We start from the raw sequence: 25,305 nt of genomic DNA, 5'->3' as shown, positions 1-25,305 counted from the left end.
GGACAGGACAAGGGGCAATGGCCTCAAGCTCCACCAGGGGAGGTTCAGACTGGACATCAGGAAAAAAAAATTCACCAAAAGGATTATCAGGCACAAGCAGAGGCTGCCCAGGGAGGTGGTGCAGTCACCATCCCTGGAGGGGTTTAGAAGATGGGTATACAAGATGCTCAGGGACATGGTTTAGCGGCAGAAAGGAATGGTTGGACTCGATGATCCAAGAGGTCGTTTCCAACCTAGCGATTCTATGATTTATGACAGCAGAGCATCACAGGGCTCCATGCATCATCGTAGTAAATGGCGCTAAAAGGAAGAGACGTAGGGACCAGGAAATAACCGCAGCCTGGCAGGCCCGTTCCTCGGGGCTGTGCCCTGGGAGGGCGGGTTTCGGCGCCACCGCAACGAGCCCCGACAGACCGAGCTGATGACAGCGCGGTGGCAGCCGAGGGGTTTGTAAGGGCCGGCGCCACGCAGGCCCCCCGACCCGCCGCGGCGGGGATTCGAACCCGTGACACGTTGGCCGCCCTCAGTGCGCATGCTCCAGCGCTCCCCCCCCCCGCGCGGGAGTGTTCCACTCAGCCGGGGCCGTTCCGCTCAGCCGGGACTGTTCCACTCACCCGGAGCTGGGGGGGGGGGTGTCAGCGTGGGCCTGCGCCGTTGCCGAGGTGAGCGCGGCCCCGCCCGTCGCGCCGCGGCCTCGTCAGCGCTGCCAGCGTGGAGCCGGGGCGGCCCCGCCATGGACGCCTCCCTGGAGAAGGTGAGGGGCCGCGGGCCGGCGCGGCGGCGGCTCCCCGCCCCGGGCCTGCGGGGAGACACCGGGGGCCGCTGCAGGGACGGGTTTTGTTGGTTTTCTTAAAGAGGAGATGGAGCTTGTTTCCTGGGGGCGTTCGCCTTCGAGCAGGACCGGAGGGAGAACGCTGCCTGACCTCCTTCCCTCCCTCTCGTTTCACGCCGGAGCAGTCTGGCAGCCCCGTGTCTGTCCCTCCCGCACGGCGTTTGCCGTGTCCCTCTGGCGCTGTGAGTCGGTCCAGCCCCGCTCCTCAGGGTCTCGGGGCGCTGCGGGCTCAAGCCGGGTGTACTCGCTGTGCTCGCGTCCTTCCCTCGCGCCTCGTTCGCGGTACACGGCTTGCTCAGTTCTGTGTTACCTGTGGAGTTGGCTAGAGAAGTTTGAGTGGCTGTAGTAAAATGAATAGTAAGGGAATGCGGGAAATATCTTTATGAGCTTTTGAGGCCTCATCTGGACTAGTGTCTTGAGTTCTGGAATCCTCAACGTAAGGAGGAGATGGAGCTGTTGGAACAGGTCCGGAGGAGACGACAAGGATGATGCGAGGGCTGGAGAACGTCCCGTACCAGGACAGGCTGAGGGAGTTGGGCTTGTTCAGCCTGGAGAAGGCTCTAAGGAGACCTGATAGCGACCTTCCAGCACCTGAAAGGGGCTACTAGAAAGCTGGGGAGGGGCTGTTCACAAAGGCTCGTGGGGATAGGACTGGGGGCGATGGGGATAAACTGGAGAGGGGCGGATTTAGACTGGCCATAAGGGGGAATTCCCTCCCCGTGAGGGCGGTGAGGCCCTGGCCCAGGTTAGCCGCGGCTGCCCCGGCCCTGGGGGTGCCCGAGGCCGGGCTGGGGGCCCTGGGGCGGCCTGGGCTGTGGGGGTGTCCCTGCCCGGTGGAACCGGATAATGTTTAAGATCCCTTCCAGCCCAAACTTTTCTATGATTCTGTGTCATAAATGAGTTGGTAGCAAAATGGTTCAGTAAGTCCCAGTCTGTGAAGAATACAGCATTAAGGAGTATTTGGTAGCCTTTGAAAGCTGAAGTTCTTTACTAGTGCTGACCAAAGTTACAATGACTGAAGCTTGTTCTGACAAGTTTAGTTACTTAAATCAAACTTAATTGAGTATATTAGTTTGGAATACGGTATATATCAACTAGATGGAAGCAGAAGAATGGTACAATATGCAGTTTTTTTAAAGAAGGCGGCGCATTTGTACTGGGCAAGTGATTGTCCTGTAGTACTGACAAAGTTCATATAAACTTTGTTTGACTAGTTTCTATAACTCCTTATGATGACCACTATGCAAACATGAAAATCTAGAAAACTTTCTGGGGGTGAACTTCAAATTTCAGTTCTTCTGGAAGCCTGTGTTAAGTTCCACTAGTTTGGCTAACAGATCTGTGTCTTTTTTATTTTTGTTTTCCCTATTTACATTTTGATAAAGTGACCAGTCTTCTGAAGGATTTCAGCATTTCAAGTTTCAAGTTAGGTGACTTTGTCCATGGTAAAATAGGGCAAATTCTTGTAATTTCTTGCTGTGTCTAGAGCAGTGTCTTCCCTAAACATGAAAAAAATACTCTGGCTTCTCACTTAGCCTCTGATTTTATCTTTTATTACTGCATTAATTACCACAACATCCTGGTAACTTTACGGAAAACTCGTGACACTGGACCTACATGCAGATCCTGCTGCACGTCAGGGAAGTGATAAAGATTAAAAGAGCAAATATCTATAGCACGCTTTGTGGTCATACAGTGCCATTTTCATTCGAGCCTCACAGTCATAAGTAGCTGCTTTTTTTGTTTGTTGTCTAAAACCTTTTGTGGTCTGAAGAATAAAGACATTGTTCTTGTGGCTGAGGAACACTAATACAGTTTGAGATTAATTTACCAGGTAAAACTTTCTTCTAAGCAAGCAGTGATGTAGTGGGGAAAAGAATAAAACTTCTCAGGAAATATGTAACAAGCCACACCTATGAGTTTCTTGGCACACACTATAGTTTGTGCAGACTGTTTAAAAAATCATCTCTCTCTTACATTAGGAGTACAGTCTGAAACGCAAGGTGTGTGATGTTGCTAAGTGAGCTCAAGGGTTAACATACTCCCTATAAAACCAGAAACAGCTTGCAATTCAAAGAGTTTAACGAAGAGTAACAGGGAAGTAACCAGAAGTCAAACCTATTGCAAGTTAACCTTAGTGAATTGAATTAATAAATTTTGAAGGCAACAAACAATAAAGCAGGCCAGTGAGTGTCAGGATGTTTGGAGGGCTTTAAGGAGGCAGGAGGTGCCAGATTGCTGAATGGATGCCTCAAAGGAAGAAGCTGTGGCTGGTGCTTCCTTAGAGCTTGAAAGAACATTGCATGTCTTGTAACCCACCTGGTCAAAGGATTGCCTGAGATTGATCAGAGTCAGATCCTATGATACCAGGGGAAGGCCTGAGTGCAGAAACTAAGGCTAATATAATGTCTAATGTAGGTGTTTTAACCCTCTCAGTAAGTTTGTTGTCCTGTGGTTCACGAGGTATTCCTAAAACCAGTTCAAGAACATGAAAAAAGTACTCTTGATTGTTACTGGGTGGACTTTATACACACTTGATCACACGCATATTTATACATATTTACAGACTAAACTAAAGCAATGTACTTTATGATGGCACGTTGTTAAAGTGTGTTCAGAAACCTTTCTTAACTGAGTGCTTTGTTGTTAAAACTTTGCCACACCTATTTTATTGCTGCTTAAAATAAGTAGATAGGCTTCTGCTTCCTATCTCCTTGCCCTTTCTTTCAGCCACCTACCACTTCCTATAATATGAGTTAAATTTCTAAATATTTTGATAAAAATACTGTTGGAACATATGGTGACTCTCAACTTTTTTTTTAGTTTTGTTTTTTGATCAGTCCTCTGGGTGAAAACAGTGTAAAACCCTTATGTAAATTAATCCCACTGTGTTCTATGATTAAATTTGCTTTTGTATTTGCACCTGCAGAGCAAACGTATTTGCCTGTGTTATGTGTATGCAACAATTACATGCTTTTCCACCAGTGATGATGGAAAGCATCTGCAAGCCTTTAGGAATACTGTGTCTGAAATACTGTAGTAGACAAGCTATGATATTCCTGCAGTGTGGGCAGTGTAAGTTTAAATATTAAACTTGTTTTGAATTTTTTTTTCCTAACGGCCCCCCACCCCTTGCCCAGCCCCCCACACACCTCAGCAGCAATTGAGGGGAACTGCGAGAGGCTTTGGCATGTGGGCCAGCCTTTGGAAAAGAGGTTGGCATTAGATTTGTGGAGTCGATGACTACAGTACATTTGGGAAGCAGAGCAAGGGATACACAACAAAGAATCTTACTGATGCATTAATTGTTATTGAGGATTTTGTGGGGACAGTAGTAAGATGAAGGTGTTTTGGTCTTTTCTTAAAAGTTTCTGTCTTTTTCCCTGAAAGATGGTTGACCCGACTCTAGCAGAAATGGGAAAGAATCTGAATGAAGCAATGAAGATGCTAGAAGACAATCAAAAGTATGTGTACGGAGTAACAACTACAAAAGCAGTAGCCGTTTGTGCTAAGGGATGGGTTGTTATCACTGATGTTATGCAGCAAGTAACTGATTTTCCTAGTAGTTTAAGGTCATACTGTCATTGTGAAGCTTTCACCTATAGAAATCACTGTTGTTTCTCAAATGATGGGATTTTTATGTATGTTCTGTAATATTCAGAGTTTTTTTCAGAGTTGTTAGATATTTTCTTTTTTTCCTGTTGCTATGGAAGTGACTTAATTCCTATATACATGTAACTCTTCTGTAAGTTTGTGCATCTTCTGTTAAAGAACTAAAAGGGTTCCTGCATTTTGGGGTTTTTTTAATTGTGTGAGCTGAATTTTTGTGTTGATCTTACCTGATTTATTTATGAAACTGTTGTCAGTTAAATAAATTACTAACGTGTCAGTGTGTATTTCTGCAAGTCAGTGTCAACCACATTTGATGTTATAAACCACAAATAGTTTATTCTTTTGTCTTTAACTTAGAAAAGTGGAGGAGGAAAATGAAAAGAAGTATATGCGGAAGGATATTCCTGGACCGCTCCAAGGCAGGTAGGCAACAACAATTTCTGGGTAATGCTCTTTTATTTTCAGAATCTGTAAAACACAAAAAAACCCTATAAAGGCTGTAAAAAACTATACGGAGCTCTTGTGTACAAGGCAGGTAAGATCAGTATATCTGAAAACTAAGATTTAAATAGGCTGTAGCCTCTTTGGAAGAGGATCCTGCAGGAGCCCAGGCTAGCACTTCAGGAAATACTGTAAAATCTGTTTGAGTCTTTTGTGTACATGAACTAAATTTGGGGCTGAGTGGAGACACTGAATTAGCTTTTCTATGAAATAAAAAGCAGTTTAAACGCTCAAGAGTATAAGTTCTTATACTACTGTGAATTTTAGTTGAGTTATACAAGTTGAAGGGTTGTGGGTCTTTTAAGTTTTACTTTGTTAAAGTGCTTCATGTCAGAAGTCTAATGCAATTTTTTTTGTGCCAGAAGCTAATGTTTGTAGGTAATGGTTTAAGAGATGTGCTGAGTTTGTGAGCTGAAACTGGGTCATGTGAGAACAAATTTGGATCCTTAGTTACTGCCTTACTTTGCTGTGTAGCGATAAGCAATTAAATGGTTTCTATCAAACTTTCCCCTCCAAATTTTCAGATTTCAGTAGATTTTTCCCATGAATCTGAATTCATACTTATTCAAGTGTCATACTGTCATTGAGTTTTGAATTAAGTTATTCAGCAACCTTGTGCTAGTTGATCTGCTTTTCTGAGAGCAAGGAACTGGTTTTGTTGCTGTACTCATAATTCTGTAAAAGTGCAGTGTTGTCTTCTTGTCTCACGATGCAATGTCCCAAGTCTCTTTGTCAGATGCTGGTACTTATCTTTTGGTTTTTCTGATGTGGTTTTTGTTTTCCCCTCCCCGGTGCACTAGTGGCCAGGATATGGTGAGCATACTTCAGTTGGTTCAGAACCTAATGCATGGAGAGGAGGAAGAGGAAACTTCACAGGCCTACCGGTAAAGCCAATGTGATTTGTTGTATATGGAAGATATCCTGATTTTCTTATGTTCTGATTATTATATATTTAAGTTCTATAAGTGTGTTAAAGTGTAAAGATATCGTGCAACCATGTAATTTTTTAAAGGCAACTTACAGAAAGCAGTGAGCCAGAATAATCCATTAGGCTTGGATTTCTTAAAATTACAGAGCTTTCATTACTAATAACTAAATCGAATTATGCAAGACAATTGTTTCTAATGTGGCAGCTCACTTTGGTTCCTGCTTTCTGAAAATTGTCTTACGTGTGAAAGTCTTATAAGTCTTTGAATACCAGAATTTTTGTTACCATCTCCCTGTAGATTTTAAAGAAAAAAAAATTTCCACTTTTCTGTAACATGGAAGTAATACTAACTAATCTGCAGATGATTATTGAAAACTAACATTTGAAAAACAGTTTGAATATTAACCCCCCCCAAAAAAAAACCCAAACAGAACCCAACAAATCAAAATAAACCCCAACAAACTAACAAACTAATGAAAGCTATGCCTCCAGTAATATTATTGATGAGTCTTCTGAGTTTTCTCTGCATGAGGAGAGAAAGGTATGTGTTTAATGCACTTAAATCCCAGCACAGATGAGATGCTTAGTTCCAACTCATGCTGGTGGGCTGGCTAAAAAAGAAGCTGAGGTGTTATTGTAAGCAGCTTGGCCAATTGCAGTGCAAGTGCTTTGTCTACGCTGGCACTTTAGTCTATAATACACAGTGGTGGGAAGGTGACAGTGTTATGCTTCACTTTAAAATTGCAAGTCCACAAATTCTGCCATTCTACAGTAAAAACACGCAAGCCTAAAATTACTCTAACAGCCACAACTTGTATTTAGCTGACAATTACTCTGTTCTGTCTTGCAGACTTCAAAATGTTGGTGAACAGGGTCACATGGCTCTACTGGGACATAGCTTGGCTGCTTATATATCCGTGCTGGACAGGGAAAGGCTGAGAAAACTCACGACAAGGATCCTTTCTGATACTACTCTCTGGCTCTGCAGGCTTTTCAGGTGAGTCACTGAATAACTTACATATGTCTGGGTGGTGGTAATAGTTTAAAATGTGTGACTGGACTGGGGATGTCAACAGAAGAAAGCACTGTGCCTCAAGCTTACAGATATTCTTTGGAAGGTCTGAAACACATCACATCATTGAAGGAAGAAAAAAAGGGGGGGAAGACTTCTTGTTGGATGGCAGGAACTTACTAGTGACATGTTTGCCATAAATGTCCTCTTATAAGATCTCTATAGTGGTGTTAAGGGCCAAAGACCAGTTACAGGCATACAGTTGCTCCAACATTTAGCTAAAGTCTTGTTTCTTGAGGCTTATGCTTTGATGCTGAGGTGTGGGGTACTTAATATTTTTAAAAGATGTTTCCAGTTAACTTCTCCTTTGGTCTTCCTGGATCTGGTTTATTTTTCCTGGTATGGTAGGTGGCACTACTGAAATTTACAGTACAGTAAAATCTTTCATAAATGCCTGTTTCATAATGTAGTGTAGATATCTTAAGCTGTTCCATGAGAGAAGAATGGAAATCAACAGTGTGGGGGTGCTGGAGTGGGGGAGGATTCACTGATTAGAAATTCCCTTTTTTCTTCCTGAAGCAAAAACATCCCCACTTTCTCCCTCTCATGATACTGTTATCTTTCAGAAAATGTTGCCAGTGCTACTGAGGAGAATATGTTTCTTTTTTTTTTCTTAGCGCAGTGCAAGATGAAACAGTAAAAGTCTAACTGAAGTTAACCCAAATTTAGTTCTTAGCGTTACGAAGGATTGTTCTTAGCATTACGAAGGATTGTTCTTAGCGTTACGAAGGATTTGTCTTATGTTGACAGGCTCACGTCTATCAGAATTATTTTATAATTTTTGTTATTATCTTTATCTGTCTTTGACTTAAAGATGTTAAAACCTTGTGCAGTGATGAGATTTGAGAAGTGTGGGTAATCCAGCTATTTTTGACAAATGCTTCTAAATGCCATGGCTAACAAAACCAAATTTTTGTTTTCAACTATACAGTATCATTGTGATTTTGTTAGTGATGGTGTGTATCTATTAGACTGTGATCCCCAAACAAAAGCCCTGAACAAATAATGTGCTGTGAACTAACTGCTAATAGTTGTTGACGTTTTCTGTGGCTATGAGCAACACCAGGGGAATTTCCCTTTGCCCATGTTAGATCACAGAACTGTTGTGTAAAGGTAAATGCTTGCATGTGGGTCATTCTGGACTCATCTCTTCTCCGTTACTTTGCTCCTGTTTCTTTACTATAAGTGTTAATGTGCTGCTGATCCGAGTTTGATTCTTAGAAGGGTTAAAAAAGTAATCAGTAATTTGGAATATTACGAAATAACAATTTGTAATTTCATAGCAAAATTTGCAGGTTTCTGGCCATTTACTTTTTCATGTGTTTGATTCCAGTTTTACTAACAACTTAAAGAATGTTGGGTTGTAGTCTCATTAAAATTTGCACTCTAGAGTTTACGTACATATTAAACTCAGATGAAGCCTTTAGTGCGTTTCCTCCTCTGCTCTGCTCTCAGTAAGCAAGGTTTATACTCTGTAAAGGAAATCCTTAGGAACCTAGCAGTTTTTTCTTTCTAACATTGTCTCTGAGTCTAAATGAAAATATGTATAAAGATTGCCTCATTGTTAATCTCAGCCTGTCTCATCAAAGTTTCCTTCTACTCTACTTCATCCTGGGGAAAAAAGAGGCTTTTTTAATCTATCTTCTTTGTCCTCTTGTTGAGCTCTTTTGCTGGTCAGTGTTATTTTAGTCACTGAACTGGTTGTTGGTTTTGTTGATGGTATCTACTCGGCTTTTCTTGCAGGTATGAAAATGGATCAGCTTATTATCATGAAGATGATCGTGAAGGTCTCCTAAAAATCTGTCGACTTGTTATTCACACACGCTATGAAGATTATACAGTAGAAGGATTTAACGTGCTGTATACGAGGCAGCCTGTCATATACATTAGTTCCGCAGCTAGAACAGGCTTGGGCCAAGCTCTCTGCAATCAGGTAAAGGGAATCAGTTGGGGCTTTACCTGAGGAATGGCCTCAGAGGTGATTTTAGGAAAAGCATAACTTTGGTTTTGAAAACTTCCTTATTTTTCCTAATGGTAGAAACAGTAGCAACGTGATTGAACAGCAACAGAATGGGGGTGGGAGTGGAAGGGAGTGAAGCCAGCCAAATATCTGCAAGCCAGTAACACAAAAAGGTTATACAGTGTGTTCATACTGCTTTATAAATTGTGAGTTCCAACACAATAAAACATAGACAAAGGAAGCAGAGTCCATACTGGGCTAACTGGAGTGGACCGGTAGAGGGACTGTGAACCTCCAGTGGAACGCAGCCCAGGCACAAAGCAAGCATTGACTTATAGGATGCATTAAGTGCAGGAGTGACCAAGCAAAGGGGGACTGAATTTAAGCTGTTATGCATGGCATGGGTATCTCATCAGAAAAAATGAACACAATTGATGTGCTAACCAAAAGTTGATTGTTGTGGGTTTTTTTTCAATTTCTCCTGTGCTTTCTGTTCTCTGCTATTAATTTGATTATAAGTTCTGGCAAGAAACTTACTTCATAATGTAATATCCAGCTTTTTATTGTCATGTTTACTATTTTTTGTGTCACTGTATATATTTCTGTGAACACACAAAGTGAGTATGCCTCAGTTGTTGAAATTCTATCATTTTTATTACAGCTAGGGTTACCCCTTTCTTGCATGTGCCGTGTGCCTTGTAACACTATGTTTGGATCTCAGCATCAAATGGTGAGTTTGTCTTCCTTAAGAGGTCGCTATTTTTTGAGTGGTTTTATTGAAAACCCTTATTTAATGAATGTCAAATAAGTTGGTAGGAAAAGCTTATTAACATACTTTTTCAACCTCTAAGTCCTCTGTTATAGCTCTATAAATCATAGACTGAAATCTGTTAGAATGCCAGCAGCTTGTATCTTGGTCTTGTTGTTTGCAAGATATTTTTAAAGTCGTATAGTGAGGTGCCTTTTGTCCACAATTTCTAGAATCCATGTAGTTGGAAGTATATTTACGATCTATGTTGTATATTTGTGTTGTATTTTTTAAAAATTCTTAATCTGATGTTTGTGTTATTTTGCCTTTGAGAAGAAGGATCTGCAAGCCGCGAAGACTTTAAGAATTAGTCTTCCAAAACTTCAGAATGCTGTCTGTTTTCACTCAATCCTTTTTTTCCAGATGAGCAGAAACAGTTCTATAGTGTTTGATAAACATGTTTATAAATGAATATCTTTTTCTTATTGATAACAGGATGTTGCTTTGTTGGACAGATTGATTAAAGATGATGTTGAGTCTGGAAAACTGCCTTTGTTGCTTGTGGCCAATGCTGGTAAGTGGTATAGGCAAACAGTAAAAAAAAAAGCACACTATTTCATGAATATGTATATATTTTATATGTATATATATAATCAAAAAATATATTTTTTAAACAGCTGTGTTCTAATGACTACACAATAATTATCTGTCTAGAGGCATCTTAAACTATTTTAAAGTTGCATTTTACTGCTGCAGTTCTGCTTATGTCAGTTCATGTATTAATAGGACTAGATCTTATTTTAGTGAGTGAAAATGTTGAAAATCAGTTTTTCACACTAACGCAAGAATTTTTTTTGTGAATGTGCCATTGACTTTAGCTTTAAAGGTTATATTTTTCTTGTAGTTAATTAAACAGAACCGCTTATAAGCAAAATTTGTTTTAAGTACAAATGAAGGAGGGAGCTGATTACTACTTGCTTTGGACTTGGGGAAAATATCTGAGATGTTAATCTTGGCTTAGTTACCTTTAGATGAGGTCATACTTTGTACACATTAAAAACGTCTGCATTTCTTATTTGAGGCTACTGAGTCTTTTAGTGCCTAGGATTTTCTAAGTATTTGCAACAAAATTGACAAGCAAAACAAGTATTTTTATTTTTTTGTCTAGAATTCCAGTTGCTCATAAGTCGTGATGAACCACATGAGAACATCGTGTAGTGGACTCTTTTTAAACATTCACTTTCCTGCTCTTATATGACTTTCTTGACAATAGTACAAGAGTTATTTTTATGTGGAGTCCTAATTTGCGTGCTTATCCTTCGTCATTGCCTTCTTTCTTTTTCAATAAAGGCACACCGGGTGCTGGGCACACGGATAAACTTGGCCGACTGAAGGAACTTTGTGAGCAGTACAATATGTGGCTCCACGTAGAAGGGTAAGAAACTTGACATTTACTTCTGTATAACTGTATTCACTAAAATGTCTGGCTAATGGACAGCATATAATTTGAAGAGGGCCATAGGAGCATCTTTACTGTTGTCATATTAACTATTTTATGTGGTTATAATTTTGTCACTGTATAAGATACAGATTGGTTTACATATACAGGAATAATTAATTGAAGTGATTATTTCAGTATAGGTTAGTGGTTGCTTTTACTCAAACACCAATCTTATTTACTCTTGCTTTGAAGAGCTTGGAATGTGAATTAAAAGACCTTATAGGACAAGTCAGGAGAGGCATTATGCAGTGTTTATTGAGAATGAAATGAGTGTGGAAGAGATGATGGTTTAATGAAGGCTGTTCGGAAGAGTGCTGAAAGTGCAGTGTGCAGCATAACTGGGAGGAGGGTTAAACCAAGAGGAAAAGAAATTCCAAGAACATAGATAATGGTAATGAAGACTCTAGTGCTCTAAGATTATTTTTCTTTGAGCCTGGAGTAGTCTGTTTCTCCTGATATTTCGTTGTATCATGTCATATTTGTATGCTATTTATTTCTGATAGCAAATCGCTTCTGAATTATGGGATGATTTCCCCAAAGGTTGGACTGAAACATTTTTATATTGAAATGGAATTTTAATTCTGGGTTTTCAATCTTGGAATACCAAGTAGCAACATCTACTGCATTGTTATTGAAAAATACAAAAATTACTTCCCTTTACACATAAATGCGAACATTTAAATTGAAGATTGAAATGCTGTTTATTAATACATTTTTAATATGTGCTTATACCACTTTATTTTTCTAGAGTGAATTTGGCAACTTTGGCTTTGGGCTATGTCTCCTCTTCTGTGCTGGTATGTTTTACTCTATCTAGAAACTTAATAATGTGCTCTAGATTTTAAGGTTATGACCTAATCAAAAGATATATGACTTATATTCTGCTAATTGTATAAACTTCAGGCTGCTACAAAATGTGACAGCATGACTCTTACTTTGGGTTCCTGGCTGGGTCTCCCGGCTGTACCTGCAGTGACACTCTACAGACACGAGGATCCGTCCTTGGTATGTTTAACCCCTTAGTCATTATCCTCAAGATCTTGAGGCTTTAATTTTGATCATGGTGTAGTGTCGTGTTCTTCATAAGCATCTAAATTATAATTTGTGAAAGCTCCCGTGTTTAAGCTGCGGCACATGCCATAAGCTGGCAAAAATGGAATAATTAGAGGGAGGTTAATAGTGGTTTATTTATTGGTATTTTCTTCTTTAGTCCTTGGCAGCTGGGCTGACATCAAGTCAGCCTGTAGAGAAGCTCCGTGCCCTGCCTTTGTGGCTCTCCTTGCAGTACCTGGGTCACGATGGGATTGTGGAGAGGATAAAGCATGCCTCGCAACTCGTAAGCAACAGCTTGTTTGCACACTGGTTTGGATACTTGGCTTCTTGGAGTGTGTGTTGTAGACTATTCTTAATAATCCTCACCAGGGGATTTAACAGTTTGAGTCTCCAAGAAAACAGGAAGTTCAGATAGCAACAGTAGCACAAGGCATATCCAGGTGGCTGTCACAGAGCACAGTTACACTTAGGAATGTTTTTGTAATTGCCATTAATAGCTTTTCAATTATGCACTGTTGAAGAATCAACTACAAATATTGTAGTTGTTGACAGTGTAGTGAATTGGTTCAGATGGTGGTAGAAATAAATTATAAAAACAGGGTAGTGTTGGGAGGAGGTATGTGCTTTTACTGTTAGGCTGTGTATTTTATTAGGGGCTTTAATGAGAAATACTTAACATTTGTTCTTTCTAAACAGTAAAATAACAATCTCTCCCTTTATTTTGTCACTTTCCTATTTTATCTATTTTTTGAAAGCTGTTCAGAGAAAGACTTTGTCTTACTACACTTGGCATTGTATTGATTTAATAGTAACAAAACATTTCTTCAGAGACAGTGGCAAGTGCACTCTTTCTGAAGTTGGGTCCTTACCCTAGTAAACATTAAGGTCCAGCACAGTGTGTTAGTTAAAATGCATTGTTTATATACAAAACATTTTTCCTTCAGGCACAGCACTTACTGAAAACTCGAAGAACAACAAAGTGGAAATGGCAGACCTAAGAAAGTGACAAAGTATCATTAGTCATTAAGATTTTGTGGCATCTAAAGTTGATCTTAGCTTTTATAATAGTCAGTTAATAGTCTTAAGCCGCAATGTAAGAATGTCTTTTCTAATAAAACTAACTTGGAAAGCCATTATAACAGTTGCTTCGGTAGCTTTGAGAAAATTAACTGTTTGGTTACACGCTGTGCTTTAGTCAACGGAGTTGTAACGTCTCTGGAACTCTGTCAATGAATAGACTTTAATAAAAATCACTTTGTAGCTGGCGTTTTACAAAAAATAGAAATTTTTTTCCCCCTTACATTCTGAGTTTACAAATGAGAACTGGATGGATCTCTGACGCATTGCAGGGGGTTGTTCAGAAACAGAAATGATGGTAGTGACCATTTAATATTTTTCAGAATAAATTTTCAACTTCTGAAAGTGTTTTTTTGTCTCTTTTGTTTACCCTCTGCTGCGGTCTTTTAGAGTCAAAGATTGCTGGAAAACTTGAAAAATCTGGATTTCATTAAAACTTCGGTATGGTCTACATTTAATACTTTAATTGCCTAACTTAGTCTTTGATAAATGATTGATAAATTATTTACCTGATGAAAAAAATTAAGTATTACTTAAATCATAGCCTTTGTTTTGAACATGTTTAGTATCTTTCTAATTAAGTTTTGGTGTTCAAGGAAATTCTGTGGCTTGGTTGTGTGACACCTCTAGATACATTCATTCCATTGCTGTGTACTAATGCACTCAGTAGACCTGATGGAACAACATCAAATTTTTTTCTTAGAGGTTGATTTAATTCTGTTTAAAGCATGGATTTGTCCCAGGATACATTTAAGTCTCTCTAATACATTCTGGATGCATCTTGCCCTGATGTTGAGAGGATACTCTGAGTGCTGTGAAATTGTGTGCAGAAATTATCCCAGCTGAGGTATTTACACCAGAAATAGTTTTAGAAATTACATCAATGTGTTCATTCCAAATTCAGTTTCTGTGAGCTGTTCAACTGGATTTGGTGGTTTTACTCCCCCCACCTCCCTTTTAGTTGCCACTATATGTATAGAAAGTATATTCAGCTTAGTTTTCTGAGGTAATGGGTGATTCATGGATCATTCTGAGTGACAATAACCATTTTTGTAATAATGTTTTTTCCAAGAGTATTAGAGCTAAAGAAACTGTTTAGTACAGTCTGTTTGCAGATGAACATACTAAGGTTTCTTGCTTTATAATGACCAAATTTTAATTGTGCATACCTTGAATCAATACATTTCTGCTTTAAGTGAATATTGATTTACTTTCATGTGTTTAGAGATATGTTTGCTCATATTCCTAATACTGAGATAATGTAAAGATTGTTACTGCTAGCAAACCAAAATTATCTGCTTTGCTCAGCAGTCTATGGAATTATATGTCTTTTTTTATTTTTTCCTTAAGGTTGAAGATGAACTGAGTTCACCAGTGGTGGTTTTCAAGTTCTTCCAGGAATATTCTCACAGAGGTATGTGATTTATTTAAAAACAAAACCGAAAAGCACCTCTCTATATTTTTTTAAGCTACTAATTTGTAAAATTAATTTGATGAGGTAAATGTTATGTAGTGCACTTCTCTTGCACAACATGCAAGAAAGGTTCTGAATGCTGGTGGTAGAACCCATACGTGTGATAGCTTCTTTTTTTAGGTAGACTGCAGTGTTTTAAATTATCATAACAATTCATTTCTGCCTTCTTGAGTGAGGAGAGATTTGCATATGATTTTGATCCTGAGGGCAGATGATGGAAGTCCCATAAGCTGGGAACTGTGTTTGAATGTACCAGCGGGGGTGGATCTCCCTTGGTTTGGTTCAGTGTTCCTGTTCCTTTTTAACTTTTACTGGCTAACTTCAAGAACTACATTTCTGTTTTACTAATTTCACTTGCTGTCGCAATGGTTTTTAAAATAGCAGAATGCATCAGGAGCACTCTGGAAATACTGTTGCGGGTGCACAGTAGCCACACCACAGGTGGCTCTGAGCAAAACATCCTTGCTTAGATGTGTTCTCCAAGAAGGATTTTTGTCCTGTCAGTTACAACAGAGGATGTTGTGCTGTTGGTATGTGTACACACTGAGGGAAATGTCCAGCTGGGATGAGGCAAAAGAGTACTAGGAAACATTGTAGTTTTGTTATGAGTTTTGTCATGTTCAACCTGCCTTTAAATAAAAAGTCCTTGTTAGTCTCCTTGAGGTCCAGTACATCATGTAGTTGTGTTACACTGCCTAGGAATTGTAACTGTCTCTTATCTAAATTTTAGGTTGACTTTTGTTTAATTAAATAAATAAAAATCCACTTCTGTGATTCTTATATCTTTGGATTCAGATCAAACCTCACATGCTGCACAGGCCTCAACCATTCAGCACCCCATAATAATCAGCGAAAGACACATTTATGATACTTTCAATCAGTGGGTAAGAATGGATGCTTTTTCTTTTAAGGCAAAAAGAAGTGACAGCAGAATGTTTCCAGGGGTTCATAAGTAACCATGAAACCATTGACAGATTAGTGTGAGAGTGGTTCTTGGTCTGAGAACCTCTGCAAAATCCAGTGGGCATTTTCAATTACAAAGATGAATTTGCCCTGAAGCAAAGTTGCTTTCATGTTGTCTGATTATTCCACATGATTACAACTGAAATTATTACTGCATCTTAAACTTTTGGTAGTGGATTTTTTAACTTGGTCTTGTGGGAATATGCGAAAACTTTAGAACTCATGAATCATCTAGATACTTCATTGACAGTGTCTGTGTATTCATGAACTGGCAGTCCTTCTTTTCCAGATCTTACCAGAATTAATTCTAGAAAGCTGTTCTTTCAGAGAGCTGAGCACGTTGACTATTTTGGATCAATTGCATAGTAATCATGGCATATTTGGTGATAATCTTGCAGAAATTTCTGACTTGTAACACTTGTAGCTTTACGTGTATGTCCAACTTTGTCCTATCACCACCAAGCTAAAGTATTTTGTTATAAGAAGTGATTTTGAGAAACACAGAAAACTGTGGTTAGCATGTAGTTCTTCCCCACCGTGGGAAGAACCTAGCCTGAGTCAGTGACTGCGGGAGATCATGCTCTGTACTTTCCTGTAACTGTGCCCTGTCCCCTCAGCTGGGAGAGCAGCTGGCACAGCTGGTTCCTGCCAGTGGAGTCGATGTGGTAGAACTGGAAGATGAAGGCACGTGTGTGCGTTTTAGCCCACTGATGACTTCTGCAGGTAACATTCACTTAATTCAGCCACTTGTAAAAACTGTAATTTGCTACAGAGTTTTAGAACAATATCCTGGTGTAAAAGCAGGTACGTTCAAGAAACTCTTTAGTATATTCTGTGGCAAGGATTTGTTTTATAAACAAAATATCTCAGCTTTATCATTTTGTTGTGCCTTGGCAGTGAGGGCATTAGAGGTGCTGCAGCTGTTGCATGTGACATTGCCTCGTGACCTCTGCAGAGAAAGAGTTTTAAATTCATTAGGAAAAGCAAGGGGAGCAGCTCTTTGTTTCTGACAGTTATGAAGGAAATATTAAAGATAAATCATCCCTACCTTTCCTTTGCTCTGCTGCTTAACATTGAAATGGTGCTTGCATCAAAATGTAACTACTTAACTGGAAGAGTTAGTTACTAAACCTCTAGTTGTCCTAGAATTACTGATGTAGGAGGGAGAAAGTATTTAAAACTTGTTTTGGCAAGTGTCTTAAATTTCATGTGCAAGCCAGCACGGGATACAGACATTGTTCAAACTCGGCAGACACGGAGCAACTTGCAGGGCTTAAGGTGATGCATGGTGTCTTCTTTTAGTTTGTGTGGGGTGAATAGCTTAGGCTGTGAAAACAATTGACGCTGATGTGAGAGGATCCTGGTGTGCACTGAGAAGTAGGTTTTAGAATAAAATTACTTGGTGATGCTGTGGTGATTTTTTTTTTTAAACACCACGGAAGTCAGTTCATTATCCATTGGCTAGGGGTGGAGGAATTCATCTGATACCAGCTTCTTATGTAACAAAAGAGTATTGTCATTAGATGGTAATATCAGAAAATCCTTTTTATTAGCTCATTTTAATGAAATTTAGCACTCTGCATTTTGATGGCTATATAACTGAAGAAAAAACTGTAATATAGATCAAGATGCTTCAGTATTCTGTGTAAATCGTGTTAATGATTGACTTAGAGCAGCTTCCTCATGGTTTACTGATCTAATACAGACATCTGTCCATTTATTTTTATCACACACTAACACATCAGCTCTTTAGTTTTAGGAACTGAAATACAAGATGTTGATCAGTTAGTAGACTGCTTAAAATTGAAGATACCTGTATTGACAAGTACACTGCAACTGAGAGAGGAATTTGAGCAAGAAGTGAGAAGAACAGTAGGCCTGCTGTATGTTGAAGATCTCGGCTGGCCGGGATTAGGTGTTGTAAGGTAAACTTTTCAGTATTTTCTTCATTACGTATTTTGGTAGACTGCCCGTTAACAGAAAGGAATATGTGACCTCTTTAGTGGTGATTTGTATGTACTGTCTACTGATTAGTAGTACTTTGCAGCCAGTTGAAGCTTTTGAGTGGTTTTTTTATAAAATACCTTTTTAATGTTGCTTACTTTGAGATTTATTTTTTTTTTAAGAAAACCTGAAGACCAAAATTAGGGTAACAGTTCTGATCTTGGAGGCAGTATGTAGATCTGTTAGATGGAAATGTAACATGCAAGTGCATCCTTCAGATTTTTATCTGTAATGGGATTCACTGATACATTGAATAGAACCCTTCAAGTGTCGGGTACTGTCTGCTGGGAAGAATGCTGTGTAGTCAAAGCAATTGGGAGTATAACCAACGTATGACCTAAAAATCTGTTGTGTTCAGTTAAGCTTGCAGCAGCAACCTTTCCCCACCCCAAAATCACTGATTGGAAATGCTTGTAAATAAACTGTCTACTGTTGAGGTTTTTGGTTTGTAAAATACAGAAATCTGTAGAAACATACTAAGTGTCTATGTATTTTTGTGTGCACTGTAAAGTGTAATTACTCTTTTCTGGCTTGGTTTGAAGATACAACTATCACAGTGATGGGAAGAATGATGACAAACAAGAAAAAGAACTAGAAAAAATCAATACAGAACTTCTGAAAAAATTGAATGAACTGGAGTCTGATCTCACTTTTTCTTTGGGTAATTGCACTATTTAAAATATTCTGTTCAAGTTAGTAGTAATTTTACTGGATGTGTCATAATGGTTCAATAGGTCATTTGTACAGAGGTCCTTTTACTGCACAATCACACTGCTGGGTATATGGTTATTGTAGAACATCTATAACTTTGTTTCGTCCTCACCCCTGTTTCAGCTGGTAAACATTCAGCAGGGTGAGCAGGATGCACTGTTCTCAGAAATACCGATGAAAAGTGATTTAGGAGCAATTAGAACAAAAGAGTTTCCTTGCCAGGAGGAATAAAAGCTGTAGTGTTCCTCTTTGTAAACTGAGCCTTCTCAGTTGGTGCTGTAGCTAGTGAAATGCAGATCAAAAGCTTCAGATGACTTTCATGATAATTAACAGCATTTTCACATTTACATAGTGCAACATTATAGCTGAAATAAAATTAATTTGCTTACTCAATTCTGATGTTTTTTCTAATCAGCTTTCAAAAACTAAGTGCCCTGGAATCGTGGAACAGAGTAGTCTGTAAATGGCAGAAAGTAACAAGTTTGAACACATTCAGCACTGATATTCATTTTACAACTCCATGGCTGTATAAGATATCTACTGTTTTTCTTTTTTAGATGTTTTCTGTTTTTGTAAACCTACAGGGCTGAACTGTTTTAGTCTGCATAATTTATACCTCTGCAGATATCGCCCTTGATTAGTGACGTGTGTGTGTACACATTGAGATTTGCAGACCAGCAAGCATGAGAGTTGCACCTGCTGTCCGAATGCATTTTTCTACATCTCGATTCTCCCTGTGCCCACAGGTCCAGAATTTGGAGGGCAGAAGAACTGCATTTACATTGGGATGGTAACTGAGGACCTGGATGTGTCAGAGTTAGTCGAAACCATTGCGGCAACAGGGAGAGAAATTGAAGAAAATTCAAGAGTATGTATTAATAAATCACAGAGCATTTCAGAACCCTTTTTTCTCCCCTTCCATATTGGCTTCAGGACATGGTTTTGTTCTTTATGAAAGTACAAATTGTACTTGCCTGCAACAAACAGTATTAATTACTGTGGAAGTAATAATCTGTCCACATGAGGAGAACTTTTGTTACAGGGTTATGATATTCTGATGATGCAACTCCTTTTTGTAAAAGCATTTACCTGATCAGAGTTTTCGAAATGCTCTCTAAAGCAGAATTCCTAAATGAACTTCATCACAAATCACTGTCTGTCCTTTTGTTCCTCTACTGTTGGGCATTTCATTTCCTCATCTAAAAAATAAATAGAACTTCAGAAATCCTTTGCCTATTTCTGCTTCTGGCAATATGTTGATTTTTGGCAATAAAATTCTTTCTAGCAGTGTTTTCAGGACCCTTCCTTGCCCGCTCTTGACTCCCTGTGCCGCTTCAAGGGTGAGATGAAAGATGATTAGCCTGTAAAGGACTTTGGTTGTAGTTGCTGCGGTTGTTGGATAAGGAAGTAAATTTAAGAATATGGGCCCTGAAGCTTCGGGGGAGGAAAAAGAGTAGTTGAGGGCCCAGAAAGGTGCAGCCCTTGGAAACAGCCACAGTAAATCTGTGGTAGTGGAAGGACCTTACACTGCTTGATCCAAAGCTGCAAAGCAGAACCAGTCTGAGAGGAGGACGCTGGCATTATTTTTAGATAAGTGCTCTTTGATACAAAAGGTAAGCTTTAAAAAAAAAGTAGGTCAGTACTAGCAAGCCCTTAGGATAGTTGTGTAAGCACACTGGGGGGCAGAACCTAAGCTGAAGTCAAACATCTTTACCGCACCAGAAAGCACAGCGGTTCTTGCTTGTACTCTGGGGTGGTCAGGTCCTGGTTCACCTCTTCCCCAGGGAGAAGGAGCATCTTCCACTTCCCTTTGTTTTTATTAACTGACAGTAACCCAAATCTGTGGCATTTTGGAGGAAGTGCCTGACTTCGAGGCCTTGTGCAATATTAAACCCCGTACTAATGTGTTATGGAAATCAGTATTTGTTTTGTGAGTAACAAAATTGTGAGACTGTTTCTTGATCTCTTGGTTTGTTCATTCCTTGCCCTCAGCTCTCCCAGGGAGCTGCCCGCCCTTTGCAGTGCCAGACGGCGCTGGTGCTGGCGCAGGCTGCCACTGGGGCCAGAATGGCGGTTGTATACTAAAGCTGAAAAACAAAAGGAACCTGTAGCGAGACTGACACGTACCTGGGCACTTACTGTGAGGCTGCTTTAAGTCCTGGGCGTGTACAGGAACCACCATGTACTCTAAAATCCTAAGAATTCTTCCCAGTCAGCACTTATGTGCTAAGCAGATCACTGAAGAATTTGGGTTACAGGCTTATTTCTAAGTAAAATACGTACCATTCATGTTTAAAATGATGTTCTGTTCTCTGGGTATATCATCTAAAAACTGTACAGTCAGCCTCTACATTCTTTAATTTACAGTCACAATGAAATAGTAATTGCCAAGTACTGTCTTAAATTAGAAAAATACCTGACTGTAATGCTTACATTCTCAAAACTTGAACTAAAAAGACAATGTCAAGTTCACGTTGTATATGTAGATTTATATAAAAAATATTTCTGATTTTTATTAGCTGTTGGAAAACATGACTGAAGTTGTTAGAAAAGGGATACAGGAAGCACAACTTCAGCTTCAGAAAGCAAATGAAGAACGACTTCTGGAAGAGGTAAGACCATAAACATTACTTATCTCAGTAACTTTGAAATACCTTGGCACAACTTGCTCAGCAGCCAGTGTTTGATTGTGTGCTTCGCAGGGACTGCTACGACAAATACCTGTAGTAGGCTCCGTGCTGAACTGGTTTTCTCCATTCCAAGCCTCTCCAAAGGGAAGAACGTTTAATTTAACAGCAGGTAGGATGAGCGCATCTTCAGCCGTGTTACGCTGTCATTCGAACTGATTTCATTTTTATACAAGAATCGCAGTACTCTTTGTTGTGCTGATCTGACCAGCAGTGACGTGCTCTTCACTAGTTCTGTTAACCCTCAGTAAGACGATGTAACCTCATTTGTACAGTTAACATTTTGTTCTCGCATGCTGAGTCACATTTCAAAAGTTATTTTAGATGTTGGCATTTATTAATAGCGGAATTATTTCTGTGACTTTTGCCTACATATGCTGCAAACGTTTGGCATTTATGCCGTGTTTATAGGTGCATAAGGTCCCAGGGGTTCCCTGTGCGACTGGAACTCGGTGTCTTAGAGATCCTGGTTTGAGAGCTCCTCTGGCGATTGCCACTTCGATAAAGGATGACTTTGCGTGCTATAATAATGCAGTGTGTGACAAGGACAGGCTGCAGCCAGCTGAGGACTAGTGTGGACAGGGCTTTGTGGGAGACAGGAATTAATAGAATTTTACAGTGTAAAAGACTATTATTTTACTCAAATACTTGTAATTGATGTCTGGTGATGTGAAAAGAAGTGTCTGTAGTTTTTACGTTATTAAGACTGATGCACTAATATAATACTTTCTGAAATTATTAATTTTCACTGTAAAAATAGCAGCACAGCATCTGTTGCAGCTAGAACGACTCTGTAGACAGCGAGGAAGGCTTTCTGCTGGGTGTGGGATCTTTCTTTCTGATTCTTGATGCACTGACTGGAAAGCTCTTACGGCAGAGACGAGCAAAGCTTCCTTAGGAACACTCAGCCCCCTCGTAGCTTGCTGCAGCTTCCAGGGCTGCTCGGTTGCTTGCAGCTGGGAGTGCGTTGAGTGCCCAGTGGAGCAGGGGGAAAGGAACACTGGGTGTAGTGCTGTTGTGAAGTAAGGGGAGACTTTAAGTCTTACCAGTGGTGTCCCCTGGTACTCAAAGCCAGTGCCCTCAAGTGGCAGTTCCAGCTCCACCCAGCACATGCAGTTTCAGAAACGTGCAGTAAAAATAGGATTGTGATGTATCTTATAAATACAGATGAACAGAAAACTTATCTGTGTGCTATATTCAGCTTGAAACTACTTTTAATCTGCAGGCTCTCTAGAATCCACAGAATCTACATACGTATCAAAAGCACAAGGAATAGGCACTACTCCACCACCAACTCCTACTTCGAGCGCTGCGAAGCAAAGACTTCCTGGTAAGTTCCTACATCTTTTATTTTGAAAAATTACTAAAACATCCTGCCAGCCGAATTGCTGTGACACAGGAAGGCTGGCATCATTTTCCATCTTTTGTGAGCTCTAGTTCCAGATATTATCTTCTGAGTGTCTTAAAAACCTTAATTTAAACATGGCATGGAACACCAGCCCCACCTGTTTTCTCCCCAAGAATTGTTCCTGGGATTACAGGAGGTTGGGGTTCTGTTAACTGACAACAGTCTCTGAAGTCTGGAATCTTCCTCTGGACTATGATGGCATTACTGAGTTTTCAATATGAGCAGGCAAACAAGCCTGAAGCTTTATTTGAAATAAAAGCACAACTAACGTATAATCTTGTATTTCAACAACTGCATTTCTGTTGCTACCTAGTATTTTGTGGACAAAGTCATTCTAAGGTGAAGCTCTATTAAACCTCTAAGCACTTTCTGTGTAGGTGTATTCGTAACTGATGTTGATCTGACTGGCAGGAAAACCATTGTTTTAACTCACCTTTTGAGCTGGTTGACTTCCAACAAGTTTCTACCCTCAAATGACTTCACTGTGCATGTAGGCCACGGATTTTTCAGCTGCATTTTAAGTCTCTGCTCACACAGGATAAAAATACTGGTGCAGTTGCCCTGCATACATATTGGCAACCACAGGAACACCTCTGTGTGCGGTGCAATTTAGCACCCAAATAAAATCTTACTTCCTTGCAGCTGGAAAACTGAGGTACTTTCGTTGAGCCTTCCCTTGTGCATCCCCCATTTTGCACGTGCTGCCTGCACTGACACCCTCCTCCCACTGCTTCACAGGACAGAAAGCTTTTAAAAGGTCTCTAAGAAGCTCTGATGCGTTCAGTGAGACCAGCTCCATCAGCCACTGTGAGGACCTGGAGAAGATGGATCAGAGACCCCCAGTGCTGTCTCCTGGCCACGAGCAAGGACCTTTGGAGATGAAAAAAACAGAGGAGCAGGAGGTGGCACAGGCAGCAACGCTGGGCACAGAGGACATTCAGAGTGACAAATCGCCAAGTGACTGCGCCAAGGCAGAGGAACAAGAAAGTCGGAGATAAAATCCAGAGCATGGATTCCAGACTTTGCAGAGAAAGCCTGTGCCCTGGGGGGCAGGGTGTTAATGATGCATTTAAAATGTGAACAGTGCCACACACTCGTACAGTAATAACTACTGTAACTTATTAACTGGGAGTTTGCACAAATAGAAATTCCCACCCACGGGACAGAGATTTGTCTTATCGTACACTTGTTACAGTTGCTTTAATCCTCTACATGTCACTGTCACCCACTGCTCATAAACATTTGTGAAAACAATTGGCAGTTATCCTTCCTCTAGGAATCTAAGCATGATAATAGTTAACAAACCAATCAGCAATACACATGATTAACAACAGTTGCACCCAATAATTGTAAAATGATCTTCTACTAATACACTTCAAAAAATCAGCTGCCAATCGTTCACTTTTAATATTTAAAATTCAGTTCAGCCTCTCCTACAGTCACCTGAGCTCTGTTTTGCTTCTTTTCTCACCCCTCAGAAGAATAATTGCCAGACCGCTGGGTGGTGCCCCCAGATCCAAGAGTCACAGAACCGCACGTTGTTGTCACCACTTGTCCTGCTTTGTACAACCCGGCACGCTGGGCTGCGGCCCGAGGTGCAGGAGGGGACCACGTTACTGAGTTTTAAGCCTTGTAGAAAGACTTGGAGCAGTTGCCTCTGCATGCCTGACCGGCTTCTTGCTGCTGCCCCGGGAACTGCCCGAGCTCCATGGTTTTCCTTTGCACGCCCTTTGAACCAAACACTATCCCACACATTTATGTGGTGTAACTGGCGTCCTTTCTGTTGTGTATTTTTAAAGGTAGTTGTAAGTAAAGCTTGAAGAACCCAATACACTGGTGATGGTTTCAACACTTCATTTTGAACGACAGTAACCTCCCCATGGAAGGAATTGTACAGACGCCGAGAAGCGCTCTGGGTTATTTGCACTACAGCAAAACTTCATCCCGTCAAGGATTACTGTGTGCCAAGCAAAGCTTTGGATCAATCAAAAGTGAAGGTGGAGAAGTTTTCTCCTGTTCCCAAATTATCTTACTCACTTTGCTGCAAATTTCCAGGTCCTCTTGCGGAAAGGAAATCTTTGGAAAAATGTGCTTTCCCCAGGGTGTCGGAGCTGGAGCAAAACCATCCCATCCCCATACACCTGGCTACAAGTTCTGCAGTTTGGTCACGTGAGTTGTGATTGGGCTTTTTTCTCCCTCTAAAAGGTATAAATGGAGTCGGGAGCGGCTGCAGTGGGAGCAGGATGGACTGTGAGAATCTGAAAAACCTGGGCTGTGGAATTGGACTGTCACCTGATTAGATTTCCAGCTTGTAGCTCCTGGGGAGCCACGGACAAGGTTAATTTTGCTGTTGGGGTAATATATGTAAATCAGAGTGCAATTTTTCTAAAGTGCAAAACCAATGAAGTTGGTCTTCCTTATGGGCTTCTCTGGTGCAATGAATAGGTAACGGTAATATGTTCGGGATAAAGTTATCAGCACGAGGATTAATTTTTAAGGGTTTTATATATGGAAGTGTTACAGCAGTGGTTTTGTTGGAATGAGCTTCATTCTTTAGATACGATCCAACTGTTTCAATAAAGATTCTTCAAATTACTACTCTTGAATTCAGTTATTGTTGAAAGACGCATCCCTGCATTTCAGTAAGGTTTAACCGCAGCTGCCTTTGCTCTGTGTGGAAAATCACTTTCTAAAGTGCAGACCCATCGGGGGCTGCTGGCTGGGGCTGTCAGCACCGCTCCCGTCACATCCCTGTATTGCAGCCGCAGAACAGA

General features: G+C 40.3%; 1 protein-coding gene across 2 annotated transcripts; it reads left to right on the top strand.

The window, feature by feature from the left end:
* The first annotated feature begins 690 nt into the window (after nt 1-690).
* On the top strand, nt 691-25,126 carry PDXDC1 (pyridoxal dependent decarboxylase domain containing 1). 2 transcript variants are annotated; one of them, XM_069870345.1, is made up of 23 exons: nt 691-754; nt 4,223-4,296; nt 4,802-4,867; nt 5,746-5,829; nt 6,724-6,870; nt 8,689-8,878; nt 9,567-9,635; nt 10,149-10,227; nt 11,004-11,088; nt 11,903-11,951; nt 12,058-12,159; nt 12,365-12,490; nt 13,675-13,725; nt 14,635-14,698; nt 15,554-15,642; nt 16,339-16,444; nt 17,475-17,646; nt 18,268-18,386; nt 19,183-19,304; nt 20,956-21,048; nt 21,139-21,235; nt 22,349-22,453; nt 23,270-25,126. In XM_069870345.1, the coding sequence occupies exons 1-23, from the start codon at nt 734-736 to the stop codon at nt 23,527-23,529; spliced, it is 2,370 nt and encodes a 789-aa protein (XP_069726446.1). In that variant the 5' UTR covers nt 691-733; the 3' UTR covers nt 23,530-25,126. The 2 variants fall into 2 exon arrangements, with proteins under 2 accessions (XP_069726446.1, XP_069726447.1); XM_069870346.1 differs by lacking the exon at nt 691-754 and having other exon boundaries at nt 4,279-4,302; nt 4,807-4,867.
* The last annotated feature ends 179 nt before the right edge of the window (nt 25,127-25,305 follow it).

This window comes from Phaenicophaeus curvirostris, chromosome 16, assembly GCF_032191515.1.
Source record: "Phaenicophaeus curvirostris isolate KB17595 chromosome 16, BPBGC_Pcur_1.0, whole genome shotgun sequence".
In the NCBI taxonomy this organism is placed as follows: Eukaryota; Metazoa; Chordata; class Aves; order Cuculiformes; family Cuculidae; genus Phaenicophaeus; species Phaenicophaeus curvirostris.
The sequence above is the reverse complement of the archived record's forward strand: the minus strand, read 5'-3'. Positions and strand labels throughout refer to the sequence as shown.